This window comes from Salvelinus fontinalis, chromosome 4, assembly GCF_029448725.1.
Source record: "Salvelinus fontinalis isolate EN_2023a chromosome 4, ASM2944872v1, whole genome shotgun sequence".
In the NCBI taxonomy this organism is placed as follows: Eukaryota; Metazoa; Chordata; class Actinopteri; order Salmoniformes; family Salmonidae; genus Salvelinus; species Salvelinus fontinalis.
Genome location: NC_074668.1, coordinates 38,400,649 through 38,417,187, shown reverse-complemented (window position 1 = coordinate 38,417,187; position 16,539 = coordinate 38,400,649). Strand labels below are relative to the sequence as shown.

At 44.0% G+C, this 16,539-nt stretch overlaps 1 protein-coding gene across 1 annotated transcript in view; it reads right to left on the bottom strand.

The window, feature by feature from the left end:
* Positions 1–16,539, bottom strand: part of LOC129853731 (single-stranded DNA-binding protein 2-like) — an 87,463-nt gene that overhangs the window by 38,567 nt on the left and 32,357 nt on the right. Inside the window, exons 2-4 of the mRNA XM_055920078.1 lie at positions 5,145–5,217; positions 3,010–3,071; positions 2,558–2,642 (exon numbers count right to left, since the gene is read on the bottom strand). Of these exons, the coding sequence (XP_055776053.1) occupies positions 2,558–2,642; positions 3,010–3,071; positions 5,145–5,217 (220 nt within the window). The remainder of the gene's footprint in view (positions 1–2,557; positions 2,643–3,009; positions 3,072–5,144; positions 5,218–16,539) is intronic.

Below are 16,539 nucleotides of genomic sequence, written 5' to 3'. Positions count from 1 at the left end.
AATCCTCTCTTCCTTCCATTCCTTCCCTCTTTCTGTGACTCAGATTCATGCTGCCTCTGTCCAGCCCCCCCCCCCCCTCTCCATCTCCCTCTCTCTTTCCATCTATCTCTCCCACTTTCTCTCTCTTCATAGCTCTCTCCCTTTCCATCCTCCACTCTCCCCCTTGTTCTCTCCCCCCTCATTGTCTCTCCCTCACCCTCCAATTTCCATTCCTCACTCTCTCACTCCCCCCACCCCACCCTTCTCTCTCAGGGCTCAGAGGTCGGGCCGCCCTCCAGCGCTCCTCTCCCCAGAGCCAGGATGACATCACAGTGCTGCTGCTTCGTTTCCCAGGAGACTATTCATCACACATCATCACCAGAATCAGCATCATCTTCCTGCACACACAAATACACGCACACCTCTTCCACACACTGTGCACCGTGCCCCCACCTCCCTATCTGCCTCCAACTACCCTGAGAGGGGGTCTGTGGGGGGAGTAGTTGCCCACTAGGCCTGCAGCGAGAGAGAGAGAGAGAGAGAGGAGAAAGCAAAAAGCTACGACCTGTGCACTTTCAACAATGCGTCTCAATAAACCACGCCACACAAAATCTGATGAGTCAGACTGGCTCCAGAGAAAGAACAACTTCAAAAAGCAGGAGACCTCTCCACCTCCACCTCCCTCAGGCGAGAAAGAGAAAAGACAAAGGAAGTGTTTATACACATCCCAGCTCAGGCTCTGGACATGCTTACATGACGACCGAGAGTCGTCTGTTCTTTTGACCAATTGATTGGTCAACATTTTTAAATGTGTATTTGTCTATATATAGACACACCCTATGTTTGAATAAAATCAACTACATGTAGGCTACTTTGCCTGATGCTTTAAGAACTGCAATTAAAACCAGAAGAAAAAAACCTGTTCCCGTCCAGACCCTCCTCCTCCTCCCGCTGCTGCTGGCCTTGGCAGATTCTGCTGTTATGCTCCTAATAGGGCACACCAGCGGTCGGCAACCTTTTCCATTTGGAGTGCCAAGTTATCGTACCATTCCTACTGATCTGCATGCCAGTTATATGCACATTTTCGTGGAATAGTTTCATTTCATTTATAATAAAGTTGTCATATCTCAAAATCAATGTCCTGTGGTTAATCCATCTAAATGAAAATTATACAAATGTAAAACTAACTTCTATTGCCATTGCCAATATGTAAAAATAGCCTACATAAAGCCAATAAATAAAAACATTGCAGCCAGCCAGGTAGAAAATATCCTGATAAAAATAAATATCCTATAAATCACATTGGCTATGCATGGTCTGTCTGAAACGAACTTGAAACATTGTATCAACTATTAACTTGGGTCCTGCCTGAAGCTGGTGCTAGCAAACTTGCAACATTGTATAAAATATTCTGGAACCTCAGTTTCCTGCACCAGTGAGCTCCAGACAGACCGACACAGCTGTAGGCTATTTGCGCAAGCATAAGAAGTAATCAGGTAGCCTTTTTTTAATGACATTTCCATCATCCGAGCATAACATTTTTCCCCCTTTCATGCTGACTGGTTATGGAAAGGGAGAGAGTTGGAGATATTTTTCAAATAGGCTACGTTAAGGAACTATTGTCATTCTCAATGGATGTAAAAACAGACTTGGTCAACTTGCTTTTCGAAGCGAAGACAAAATTGCTGTGAGAAGTTCCACAGTAGTTTCACAGGCTCCTGAGTGGCGCAGCGGTCTAAGGCACTCAGTGGTAGAGGTGTCACTGCAGACCCTGGTTCAATTCCAGGCTGTATCACAACTGGCCGTGATTTGGTGTCCCATAGGGCGGGGCACAATAGGCCCAGCGTCGTCCGGGTTACGGTTTGGCCGGGATAGGTTGTCATTGTAAATAAGAATTTGTTCTTAACTGACTTGCCTAGTTAAATAAAGTTTAAATATATATATATTTTTTAAAGTATTGGTGAGTTAAGACAATCAGAAATAGTATCAGATCCCCAAATGGGCACATTTATGAGTCTACATTGGCGCGCAGGCCAGGTAGTCTAGGCCTACTTCTATGCGTGATCAGGTGCGTGTTCCAACTCAAGAATGACAGGAGTGCTCCAAACAAAAGACAATTAATAAACTGACAACTGGAAAATGGAATGAAATAAACCAAAATGTTTTCCTCACAAGTTTAGCATAGATTGTGCACTCTGCAAACAACGTGTCCACTCCTAGAATGAAAAATGGTAAGACTGTAATAATAATATATTAAACTCATTAACATATATGACCGTAACCAAACAAACATTGTAGGTTAGGAATTATGGGAATTAACGGTAAATGTACTACTGGTGATAATAGTGTGCCATCCTCGTGGCCTCCACAATAGATTAGTCCACTCAGAAAGGCTTGAATCAGACAGGTGTCTCGATGTAGGCTACATCCAGGTAGCTAAACTCCTATACATTGTACATCTATTGAAAAATACTGGCAGAACACTGGTTAGCACCAGTGTAAGGCAGCAGTAGGCACCAGTGTGGGGCAGCAGTGGTTGAGGACGGGGTGAGGTAATGTAATGTTGATGGTGACTCACATAGTCATGGAAGGCCTTGGCCTCACTAGAGTGCTCACATGTTTCTCTCCTCTCCGGGGCTGCACAGTACAGATCCCAGAACACACTGCAGCACAGGGAAGGCAGGGGAGGTTAGATACATAGAGGTTCTGAACAAACAAAAATAACAATATCTTTATCATTAGCAATGTTATCATTCTGATTATTCCAGAATGTTACCAGGGCCCGTATTCACAAAGCTTCTCAGAGTAGGAGTAGAATAGCCAGGTGCCCCTGTCCATTCATTATAATCTAAAAGGGAAAACTGATTCCAGATCAGCACTCCTACTCGGAGAAGTTCTTTTTAATACAGGCCCAGTAAGGTCGATTGATAAGTCATTGTCATTTAAAACAAGTTGTAATAGAGAAGAGAGGAGGATGAAGATAAAGGAGAGGGTGAGGGAATGGAGTGAAGGATGTAGTACTGTACTCACCACCACCAAGAGTGGAGGAACCCTGGGGGCTCTCCTAATGTGATGTTCTTCTCCCATCGGATCTACCCAAGAGACAGACAGAGAGAGAGAGGTTTCAAAGGTGAATAATGTGTCGGGTGTAGACCCTATTGTACTGCAACTGAAGTCCTCAAGTGTGTGTGTGTGTGTGTGTGTGTGTGTGTGTGTGTGTGTGTGTGTGTGTGTGTGTGTGTGTGTGTGTGTGTGTGTGTGTGTGTGTGTGTGTGTGTGTGTGTGTGTGTGTGTGTGCGTGCGTGTATTGTGTTCTATAAACCTGACAGAGCCCATTGTTAGTTGTAGGGCTGTTCTTAAGGACATGTACCAACCTGAGAGGCCAATCTGTCCTTTGTACAGGCCACACACTGTGAACCCTGAAACACTCCTGTGTTTGCTTTGCCCCATCACTATCTTTCTTTCCTTGCTTTCACTCGGTCTCTCTCTCTCTCTCTCTATCTCTCTATCTCTCTTTCAAACCTTAGCATGCCATCTCCTGTGCCTCCACACAAGGTCAATGCAAGCAGTAACATCATCCTCTGGACTAAACCTGATTTATGGACACACACACACACAGGAAAGCATGTACACTTGCGAGCACGCACACATGCACACACACACACACACACACACAGTAAAACCATGTGATTGAGCGGTGGTGTAGAGTGGATGTCTACGGAAACTGTACACAATGGGGCGACTGTCATGGTATTGTTTAGGCTGGCTCTGAGAGTGACATCACCCTGCTGTAGAAGGTTTACAGAATGACTCAACTCCCCTGTTAACCTGACTTTCCAATCCTTCTCTCTGTCAGTCTCTATCTCTCTATCTCTACTTAGTTGAGGAGCCTATTTGAAATAAACAACTACAGTCGTAGCGTGAACATTCTGTTCATCGTAGCCAATGTTTGACAGCGTCAACAGTGAGCACCATCCAACTAACCCATGTTCCCTTAGCAGCAGAAGTGGTCTGTCTGCATTTGGCCAATCTAAGGTTGGGTTGTGGTTGTGTTGGGTCTCAGGGTCTCAGCCTGGAGGTGTCAACAGACGTGCGTGGTAAACACAGCTCTATGGAGTGGCTAACAGCTATTTAAAGCCTTGTTCCTCTCCTGCCCTCTACTCCAGTAGGAGCCATGGTGGGTTGGGTAGTGTAGGGGGATGGGAGGGACGGCTGTGTCTATACACATCCCTCTCTCAGCTAATGTGCTCGGCTCCCACACTCAAACCCACCGCCTCCCTCTCTTCTCATTTCATCTCCACCATCTCCGGAAGACAGACGGAGTGATATGCCATGGGATGCCAGAGAGGAAAGGGTGTGTGTATTTGTGTGTGTGTGTGTCCGTGTGAGGGGGGGGAGGAGGTGGAGCCAGCTGATGCATCCTCTATCGCTTTTTTCTTTCTTTTTTTTCTTTTTCATTTTAATTTAGAGTGATTTGGAGAAAATTACTGGTTTCAACTTTCTAAACTCCTTACCTGCAAACAGAGAGAGAGACAGAGACAGGGAGACAGAGCGACAGAGAGACAGAGACAGAGACACACAGAGACAGAGAGACAGAGACAGAAACAGAGAGACAGAGACAGAGACAGAGACAGAGAGACAGAAAGAGACAGAGAGACAGAGACAGAAACAGAGAGACAGAGACAGAGACAGAAACAGAGAGACAGAAACAGAGAGACAGAGAGAGAGAGAGAGACAGAGACAGAGACAGAGAGACAAGAGACAGAAACAGAGAGACAGAAACAGAGAGACAGAGACAGAGAGACAGAGACAGAGAGACAGAAACAGAGAGACAGAGACAGACAGAGAGACAGAGAGACATAGAGACAGAGAGACAGAGAGAGAGAAACCTGTCAGCTAGGTGGTCTATCGTAACTCTCTGGGCTGATCCCAGTAATGGAGGCTAAATACTGAACCCCCTACTGCCCTGCCAGCTCAGCACTGTGCTCCTCACTAATTAAATTACACACACACCAGACACTGCATAGGAGGCAGAATCAGCCCTGCTCTAGGGGAGTGGACACACACACACACACACACACACACACACACACACACACACACACACACACACACACACACACACACACACACACACACACACACACTTACACACACACACTTACCTCTGAGAGGAAGGTCTGTGCTGACTTCTGTGCCCCTACGTGCAGCAGGTACTCATACACATAGAGAGCTAACCTGCACAGAGAAACATACGGATGACATGTTAGTAGGATGATCACTAGAGTAAAGTAGTGTGGCCACACTAGGCTGTGTCAACTGGATAACACAATTTAACCTCTCCTGTTCATATGAGACAGAGCCAATGAGAAGGCTTCTATACCCTCGATAGACTCTGCTAAAGCTGAAAACACACAGGCAGTAGAAGAACAAACATCATGCTGAGATGAGTTGGCACAGAGGGAACACACAGGAAATGCCTCTGTTTTACCCCAGGCACTCTATACCCCCCAAAACACTCTGCTTTTCCCACACTGGGAATTCATTACACGCTTGATTCATTCATTGATTCTTTACTCTGTACTGCTCTGTTGATCAAACTAACTTGGGGGGCAGGCAGGTGCTCTACCTGATCCACAGATACAAGATATCCATTGATCTGTCAGGGATCAATGCAGGATCAGTCAGTTTCTTAACAGTACAATTCAGGCTTGGCTGGGTCTCGGAGTTACAGAACCGTAGAAATATGGATTCAGTCTAGAGCAGCGGTCTTAAACATAAGGCCTGTGGGCTGGATCCGTCCGCCAGCCCATTCAATCCAGCCCGTGGGGGGTTTGAGGGAGAAAAAAATATATACATTTATACATTTTTTTAAGGATAAAACCAATCCCAATTGACAATGAAATGACTCAAACCAATGTCCATAAATGAAAGTGCCCATTGACACCATGGTTGGAGAGCGAGGTTCTTGTCAACATAATGCAACCATCTTTTTTCTGCTGAAAAATGGTACGCAGCCTCATCTGGATATGTGTCCAACAAAAGTTCAGTATTCACCTTCTGATACCATTTCTTTCAAGCCGTCTACGCATACAGTTTGACGCATACGTTCGATAAATCCAACGTGTGTACCACACAGAACATACCGCAACTGCCTCTGCAACGCAATGCTGCAAGGCAAACGCACTGTTCCATTGGAAATGAATGTACTTCTGGTGTACCAAAATGCAAAGCACCGTCGGTGTGATCGAGGCGTAAGTCCAGCAAGCCATATACGTTTTTCGTGATCAGTAAGGTTCAAGGAAGAATCATCAATCAGAAGAAGTGTAGTTAGTGAAAAGGGAAATCTTTTTAGCAGCAATGGTGGATATAAACATGGAAATCTGTTTCCAGAATGTGGGGTATTTTGGACTTAGAGCCTCTTCACACTTACTACACTTTTCGTAAAAATACCGTCCGCTAGACAAATTACTCAAATGTGAACTTGCGTACTTGCTTACGTCTCGTCCGCTACCTCCAGAGGAAACGCAAGACATCGCCCGACATTTGCCCCCCTTGAAGCTGAGCAGTGTAAACACAATTGTCTCGTTGAGCCAACACTCCTACAGTATAAATGGTAATAGCAGAGCAATGTTTTTGAAACAGCTGAAATGTACAGCATGTTCAGTTCTGAAATTGTTGCCGTATCGGCCGGCTGCACTGAGCCACACAGTGGTGTAGTGTATGTAGGGTATAGGCCTACGCAGGGATACGCCATATACCCACTTCTTAATCCCCACTGATATTTATCAAAGTAGTGGAGTGGAGGTATACGCCCGTATCAATTAATAGGGTTGATGGAACAGATCGGAATGTTTAGCTTAAAATGTTGATAAACTATTATTTTCTCACGTTTTAGGCGCAGCAATGTATACACGGCAGTAGGCCTACGCGTGAAAGTTACATAATGCAATTTGCGGGAAAACACTATTCTAAAATGAAAGCGGTTTCATGGACAGAGATGGACATATCCGGTAGAAAGCGGGTGGATTTAGAGATGCAACAACTATCACGGGTTGCTAATATGATTAGAATAATGCCTTAGAATAATGAAAGAAAGTTGAAAGAAAACCAATAGAACAGGAGAACGCATATGAGTAATATGAGCATATGAGCAAGCCAATAAAAATGATTGCCTCCACGTTTCTATAGTGGGATTTTGGCTATAGGCTACTTTGTCGCAAGGTAAGACATGCCTCATAATATGAAGTAAAATGTCTATGTTTCAAACAATTAAGGAACAGGAAAATATTATGATGCTAATGATAGGCCTAACCGTATTCAGGTAGATGGAAAGGCTTTCCCAAAAACCTTCTCCATTAAATGTTAACTAGCCAATGCCTACCTGGCAGAATGATATCATGATGATGATGATGATGATTATTTGCATCAATCCAGTGACCATTTATTTTGCAAAATCCATCTCACGTGCTACAGAAACACCGTTAATCATACACGAGTGCTAGGTGCCTGCATACTTTAATGAAAGGCTAATCTAAAAAATCCACATTTCTTCATTTTTTCCCCAGACCTAAAAAGTGGTCTCCTGATGTGGTTTAATTCGAGTATACCATCTTCTCCAGGCACCACTACACGACTGGAGCCACGTAAAACTATGGAAGCTCATCCCCACCACCAAAAATATGTAAAATGGGATATCTTTTTTCATTTGTAACATTGTGTGGTGATTTCAGGTGGTGGGGATGTTTCCTGGGGCCCAGAGTTTTTCCTAATCTGGTAGCTCCTTAGACTCTCCTTCATATCTCGTAGTAGGAATAGGGCCTTAGAAGTTCACTTGACTTTTCTCCCTGGTGAGGGTAGTATGAAAGCTCACCAGCTCTCTGGTGTGTCCCAAATGGCACCCTATTCCCTTTATAGTACACTACTTTTGACCAGAGCCCTGTATGCCCAGGTCAAAAGTAATGCACTAATAAAGGGGAAAGGGTACCATTTTGGATGCATCCTGTGTCTGTGCCCAGCCATGCAGCGTAGCAGGCAGCAGCGTAGCGTCTCCTCAGTCTAGACGAACATCTCAGACTGGGACAAAAATAAACCCTCCAGACACCTATAGTCTACCTCTCTGAAGATGATGGACTGCACATCTCTCCAGACTCTCTCTCTGTGCCTCTTGCCCTCGCTCGCTTTCTCTACCTCTCTCTTCGCCTCTTTCCCTCGCTCTCTCTACATTGCTCTTTTTCTCTCTGCCTCTTTCCCTCGCTCTCTCTCCAACTCTCTCATCTATCTTTCTCTTGAGAGGCCTTGTGTTTAATGATGAAGGGATGAGGTGTGAAAGGAGAGGAGAGCACAAGGAGCAGCACAGTGTCTGCAGCAGGCGGCGGAGTGGCGTGATGTTTAACCACAGAGAAGACAAAGCTTTTCACAGGGACAAGGTTAAAGCAACGACGTTCCATGAATAAAACATGGTGATGTTCTTAAGGCTGTGTCTCTTTCTCTGCCTATCTCTGTACGGTCTGTCTGTCTGTACAATACAATATACTTTATTGATCATTTACATGGAAATTAATTTTGTGAAGTCAGCATACAAATACACAAACAAAAACACTATAATACATGCAGTACAGAAAACTGGAAAGTTAGTACACAAGTCACACATATTAATGTCTCTGCGGCCTACTGTCCGACCGTATATTGGTCCCTGCATCTGGCCTATGTCCCACTGTTCGGCCTAATGGCCATCGGCATGAAACCTCTCTCTCTCTGAAATATGATGGGTTATCAATATGACGCTGTGACTCTACTGTGTAGCCCTAAGAGACACATCTGCCCATTGACACAACATGACAGAGAGGAGACAAAAAGAGAGGAGGAAGAAAACCAAGGAAAGGAAAGAGAGAAGAAGAGATCAAAAAAGGATAGGAGAGCTCTGGAGAGGTGAAGAGAAGAGTGGGGAGAAAGGAACAAGAAGAGGAGAAAAGGCTACGTATAAAGAGGTGCTAATTCCCACAGTGGTGTTTCTACTGACCTAAGAAACGCAGGTTTAAATGCGCTGAGGTTTGGAAAAAATATACCTATAAATCACACTTATTAAAATGGCCCTGTCTGTTCCCCCATTATTTTGTGGAGCTCTCTCTCTCAATTCATTTCACAGGGGTTTTATTGGCAAGGGAAACATGTTTACGTTGCCAAAGCAAGTGAAAAAAGCGATCAACTAAAGTGAGAAGACACAAAACATTGACAAAAAATCTTGAATTTAACAGTAAATATTGCACTCAAAAAGGTTTAAAAAAGATTGACATTTCAAAATGTTATATTAGCAGCTATTTACAGTGTTTTAGCAATGTGCAAATAGTTGTAGTACGAATAGTAGGGGAAGATAAATAAACAGATAAATATATTGGTGGTATTTACAATGTTGCTCCAATGTTGCCCTTTTCTCAACGGGCCACAGCTCTTGCTGCTGCAATTGCACACTGCGGTATTTCGCCTAACAGATATGGGAGTTTATCAATGTTTGATTTGTTTGAATTTTTGGGGGTCTTTGTGCTCTGTGGGAAATATGTATCTGTAATGTTGTCATACATTTATCAGGAGGTTAGGAAGTGCAGCTCAGTTTCCACTTCATTTTATGGGCAATGGGCACATAGCCTGTTTTCTCTCGAGAGCCAGGTCTGCCTATGGCGGCCTCTCTCAATAGCAAGGCTATGCTCACAGAGTCTGTACATAGTCAAGGACTATGGGTGTTAATTGTGGGTCAGTCACAGTGGTCAGATATTCTGCCACTGTGTACTCGTTGTTCAAGGCCAGATAGCATTCCAATATGGTCCATTTTTTCCCGCTCTCTCTCCATCACACACACACACACACACACCAGTGGCGGTCGGTGCCGTTTAAGATCAGAGAGGACAATCTTTTTTTTATGACCGTAGCATTATTTCTATTACAGCATTTTGGGTGACTGTCATTCATATTCCATTCACCCAGCTCAATGTAACATTAACAGGTTTAGGATATTACACTAATTTTCCCTATACCCATCATGAGGTTGCTACAACCTAGCCTACGAATGAAAGTTTACAACGTAGGTGCAAAGGTCAAGAGAAAAATTTGAGTCATCAAGGTGACAGACAGTGACACACTCCATACCGCCTTGCACACTCTTGCCTGCATCTAGCTGATACAGGGTGTAATCATTAGTCCAAACAGTTGCAAACAAGAGTTTCTACTGGCAAATTCAGGTATGTTTATCCCACACACAGTTCACTTTCATAGCAGCCACATAAGAACAGGATGATCACTTTGCTCATTGTATAATCCCTTCTCGCATCTACGACTACGCACTCTCATTCTCTCACCTTCCACCTTCACTTGTGGACTTCAGTTCTGTGCTTAGATCCATCCCATTTTTAATAATTCTTTGCTGATGTCCAAGCATACCCATACCATGATGCAGCGACCACCATGCTTGAAAATAAGGAGGCAGTTACCCATGATGTGATGTGTTGGATTTGCCCCAAACATAAGGCTTTGCATTGAGGCCAAAAAGTGTATTCCTTTGCCTTGTTTTGTTTTTCAGTATTACTTTAGTGACTTGTTGCATACAGGATGCATGTTTTGGAATATTTATATTCTGTGTATTTATATTTCCACTCTGTCATTTAGGTAATTATTGGGGAGTCAGAACCATGTTATTGAACCATTTTCAGTTTTCTCCCATCACAGCGATTCAACTCTGTAGATGTTTTAAAATCACCACTGGCCTCATGGTGACATCACTGAGCAGTTTCTTTCCTGTCCTGCAGCTCAGTTCAGAAGGATGACTGCATCTTTGTTGTGTCTGGGTGGTTTAATACACCATCCACAAAATAATTATTAACTTGACCATGCTTGAAGAGATATTCAATGTCTGATTTGCTATTGTTACCCATCTACCAATCACTGCCCTTCTTTAAATCAAATCACATTTTATTTGCCACATGCGCCGAATACAATTTTTATTTATTTTATTTATTTAACCTTTATTTAACCAGGTAGGCAAATTGAGAACACGTTCTCATTTACAATTGCGACCTGGCCAAGATAAAGCAAAGCAGTTCGACACATACAACAACACATAGTTACACATGGAGTAAAACAAACATATAGTCAATAAAACAGTGAGAAAAAAAATAAAAATAAGTCTATATACAATGTGAGCAAGTGAGGTGAGATAAGGGAGGTGAAGGCAAACAGATATATGTATAGATAAATAAAAATATAAAAAGGCCATGGAGGCGAAGTGAGTACAGCACAGCAAGTAAAATAAAAACTAAAAAAACACTGGAATGGTTGGTTTGCAGTGGAAGAAAGTGCAAAGTAGAGACAGAAATAATGGGGTGCAAAGGAGCAAAATAAATTAATAAATAAATACAGTAGGTAAAGAGGTAGTTGTTTGGGCTAAATTGTAGATGGGTTATGTACAGGTGCAGTAATCTATGAGCTGCTCTGACAGCTGGTGCTTAAAGCTAGTGAGGGAGATAGGTGTTTCCAGTTTCAGAGATTTTTGTAGTTCGTTCCAGTCATTGGCAGCAGAGAACTGGAAGGAGAGGCGTCCAAAGGAAGAATTGGTTTTGGGGGTGACTAGAGAGATATACCTGCTGGAGCGCGTGCTACAGGTAGGTGCTGCTATGGTGACCAGCGAGCTGAGATAAGGGGGGACTTTACCTAGCAGGGTCTTGTAGATGACCTGGAACCAGTGGGTTTGGCGACGAGTATGAAGCGAGGGCCAGCCAACGAGAGTGTACAGGTCGTAGTGGTGGGTAGTATATGGGGCTTTGGTGACAAAACGGATGGCACTGTGATAGACTGCATCCAATTTATTGAGTAGGGTTTTGGAGGCTATTTTGTAAATGACATCACCGAAGTCGAGGATTGGTAGGATGGTCAGTTTTACAAGGGTATGTTTGGCAGCATGAGTAAAGGATGCTTTGTTGCGGAATAGGAAGCCAATTCTAGATTTGACTTTGGATTGGAGATGTTTGATGTGGGTCTGGAAGGAGAGTTTACAGTCTAACCAGACACCTAGGTATTTGTAGTTGTCCACATATTCTAAGTCAGAGCCGTCCAAAGTAGTGATGTTGGACAGGCGGGCAGGAGCAGGCAGCGATCGGTTGAAGAGCATGCATTTGGTTTTACTTGTATTTAAGAGCAGTTGGAGGCCACGGAAGGAGAGTTGTATGGCATTGAAGCTCGCCTGGAGGGTTGTTAACACAGTGTCAAAAGAAGGGCCAGAAGTATACAGAATAGTGTCGTCTGCGTAGAGGTGGATCAGAGAATCACCAGCAGCAAGAGCGACATCATTGATGTAAACAGAGAAGAGAGTCGGTCCAAGAATTGAACCCTGTGGCACCCCCATAGAGACTGCCAGAGGCCCGGACAACAGACCCTCCGATTTGACACACTGAACTCTATCAGAGAAGTAGTTGGTGAACCAGGCGAGGCAATCATTAGAGAAACCAAGGCTGTCGAGTCTGCCAATGAGGATGTGGTGATTGACAGAGTCAAAAGCCTTGGCCAGGTCAATGAATACGGCTGCACAGTATTGTTTCCTATCGATGGCGGTTACGATATCGTTTATGACCTTGAGCGTGGCTGAGGTGCACCCATGACCAGCTCTGAAACCAGATTGCATAGCGGAGAAGGTGTGGTGTGATTCGAAATGGTCGGTAATCTGTTTGTTGACTTGGCTTTTGAAGACCTTAGAAAGGCAGGGTAGGATAGATATAGGTCTGTAGCAGTTAGGGTCAAGGGTGTCCCCCCCTTTGAAGAGGGGGATAACCGCAGCTGCTTTCCAATCTTTGGGGATCTCAGACGACACGAAAGAGAGGTTGAAGAGGCTAGTAATAGGGGTGGCAACAATTTCAGCAGATAGTTTTAGAAAGAAAGGGTCCAGATTATCTAGCCCGGCTGATTTGTAAGGGTCCAGATTTTGCAGCTCATTAAGAACATCAGCTGACTGTATTTGGGAGAAAGAGAAATGGGGAAAGCTTGGGCGAGTAGCAGAGGGGAGGGCAGTGCTGTTGTCCGGGGTAGGGGTAGCCAGGTGGAAAGCATGGCCAGCCGTAGAAAAATGCTTATTGAAATTCTCAATTATAGTGGATTTGTCGGTGGTGACAGTGTTTCCTATCTTCAGAGCGGTTGGAAGCTGGGAGGAGGTGTTCTTATTCTCCATGGACTTTACGGTGTCCCAGAACTTTTTTGAATTTGTGTTGCAGGAAGCAAATTTCTGCTTGAAAAAGCTAGCCTTGGCTGTTCTAACTGCCTGTGTATATTGGTTTCTGGCTTCCCTGAAAAGTTGCATATCACGGGGGCTGTTCGATGCTAATGCAGAACGCCATAGGATGTTTTTCTGTTGGTTAAGGGCAGTCAGGTCAGGAGAGAACCAAGGGCTATATCTGTTCCTGGTTCTAAATTTCTTGAATGGGGCATGCTTATTTAAGATGGTGAGGAAGGCATTTAAAAAAAAAAAACAGGCATCCTCTACTGACGGGATGAGGTCAATATCCTTCCAGGATACCCGGGCCAGGTCGATTAGGAAGGTCTGCTCGCTGAAGTGTTTCAGGGAGCGTTTGACAGTGATGAGTGGAGGTCGTTTGACCGCTGACCCATTACGGATGCAGGCAATGAGGCAGTGATCGCTGAGATCTTGGTTGAAAACAGCAGAGGTGTATTTGGAGGGCAAGTTTGTTAGGATGATATCTATGAGGGTACCCGTGTTTACGGAATTGGGGTGGTACCTGGTAGGTTCATTGATAATTTGTGTGAGATTGAGGGCATCAAGCTTAGATTGTAGGGTGGCTGGGGTGTTGAGCATGTTCAAATTTAGGTCGCCTAGCAGCACGAGCTCTGAAGATAGATGGGGGGCAATCAGTTCACATATAGTGTCCAGAGCACAGCTGGGGGCAGAGGGTGGTCTATTGCAGGCGGCAACGGTGAGAGACTTGTTTTTAGAGAGGTGGATTTTTAAAAGTAGAAGTTCAAATTGTTTGGGAACAGACCTGGATAGTATAACAGAACTCTGCAGGCAGTCTTTGCAGTAGATTGCAACACCGCCCCCTTTGGCCGTTCTATCTTGTCTGAAAATCTTGTAATTGGGGATAAAAATGTCTGAATTTTTGGTGGTCTTTCTAAGCCAGGATTCAGACACGGCTAAAACATCCGGGTTGGTAGAGTGTGCTAAAGCAGTGAACAAAACAAACTTAGGGAGGAGGCTTCTAATGTTAACATGCATGAAGCCAAGGCTATTACGGTTACAGAAGTCGATGCTTACCTACAAGCCCTTAACCAACAATGCAGTTAAGAAAAAATACGTGTTAAGAATGTATTTACTAAATAAACTGAAGTAAACAAAAGAGCAACAATAAAATAACAGCTATATACAGGGGGTACCGGTACAGAGTCATTTCATAAGTATCAAAGGCTTTTATTGCCAATTACATGAAGTTGATGCAGAGTCAATATTTGCAGTGTTGACCCTTCTTCTTCAAGAACTCTGCAATCCGCCCTGGAATGCTGTCAATTAACTTCTGGGCCACATCCTGACTGATGGAAGCCTATTCTTGCATAATCAATGCTTGGAGTTTGTCAGAATTTGTGGGTTTTTGTTTGTCCACCCGCCTCTTGAGGATTGACCACAAGTTCTCAATGGGATTAAGGTCTGGGGAGTTTCCTGGCCATGGACCAAAAATATCGATGTTTTGTTCCCCGAGCCACTTAGTTATCACTTTTGCCTTATGGCAAGGTGCTCCATCATGCTGGAAAAGGCATTGTTTGTCACCAAACTGTTCCTGGATGGTTGGGAGAAGTTGCTCTCGGGGGATGTGTTAGTACCATTCTTTATTCATGGCTGTGTTCTTAGGCAAAATTGTGAGTGAGCCCACTCCCTTGGCTGAGAAGCAAGCCCACACATGAATGGTCTCAGGATGCTTAACTGTTGGCATGACACAGGACTGATGGTAGCGCTCACCTTGTCTTCTCCGAACAAGCTTTTTTCCGGATGCCCCAAACAATCGGAAAGGGGATTCATCAGAGAAAATGACTTTACCCCAGTCCTCAGCAGTCCAATCCCTGTAGCTTTTGTAGAATATCTGTCTGTCCCTGATGTTTTTCCTGGAGAGAAGTGGCTTCTTTGCTGCCCTTCTTGACACTAGGCCATCCTCCAAAAGTCTTCACTTCACTGTGTGTGCAGATGCACTCACACCTGCCTGCTGCCATTCATGAGCAAGCTCTGTACTGATGGTGCCCCGATCCCATAGCTGAATTAACTTAAGGAGACGGTCCTGGCGCTGATCCGATGATCCGATAAATGGTTGGTTTAGGTGCAATCTTACTGGCAGCAATATCTTTGCCTGTGAAGCCCTTTTTGTGAAAAGCAATGATGACGGCACGTGTTTCCTTGCAGGTAATCATGGTTGACAGAGGAAGAACAATGATTCCAAGCACCACCCTCCTTTTGAAAGCTTCCAGTCTGTTATTCGAACTCAATCAGCATGACAGAGTGATCTTCAGCCAGGGCTGAAATGCAGTGGAAATGTTTTTTAAGGATTCAGTTCATTTGCATGGCAAATAGGGACTTTGCAATTAATTGCAATTCATCTGATCACTCTTCATAACATTCTGGAGTATATGCAAATTGCCATCATACAAACTGAGGCAGCAGACTTTGTGAAAATTAATATTTGTGTCATTCTCAAAACTTTTGGCCACGACTGTATTTATTTTCCTTTTTTATTATTTTATCCTAACCTTACCCCTTCCCTAATTGGAGTAAACTGATGGACAACAATACTTAGGCTTCTACTTCCAGCTTATACATACAGTTGAAGTTGGAAGTTTACATACACCTTAGCCAAATACGTTTAAAAACTCAGTTTTTCTCAATTCCTGACATTTAATCCTACTAAACATTCCCTGTCAGGTCAGTTAGGATCACCACTTAATTTTAAGAATGTGAAATGTTAGAATAATAGTAGAGAGTCTTATTTATTTCAGCTTTTATTTCTATCATCACATTCTTCTATCATCACATTCCCAGTGGGTCAGAAGTTTACATACACTCAATTAGTATTTGGTAGCACTGCCTTTAAATTGTTTAACTTGTGTCAAACATTTCGGGTAGCCTTCCACAAGCTTCCCACAATAAGTTGGGTGCATTTTGGCCCATTCCTCCTGACAGAGCTGGTATAACTGAGTCAGGTTTGTAGGCCTCCTTGCTCGCACACGCTTTTTTAGTTCTGCCCACAAATTTTCTATGGGCTTGAGGTCAGGGCTTTGTGATGGCCACTCCAATACCTTGACTTCGTTGTCTTTAAGCCATCTTGCCACAACTTTGGAAGTATGCTTGGGGTCATTGTCCATTTGGAAGACCCATTTGTGACCAAGCTTTAACTTCCTGACTGATGTATGGCCATCTGCCTCATGATGCATCTATTTTGTGAAGTGCACCAGTCCCTCCTGCAGCAAAGCACGTCCCACAACATGATGCTGCCACCCCCGTGCATCACAGTTGGGATGGTGTTCTTCAGC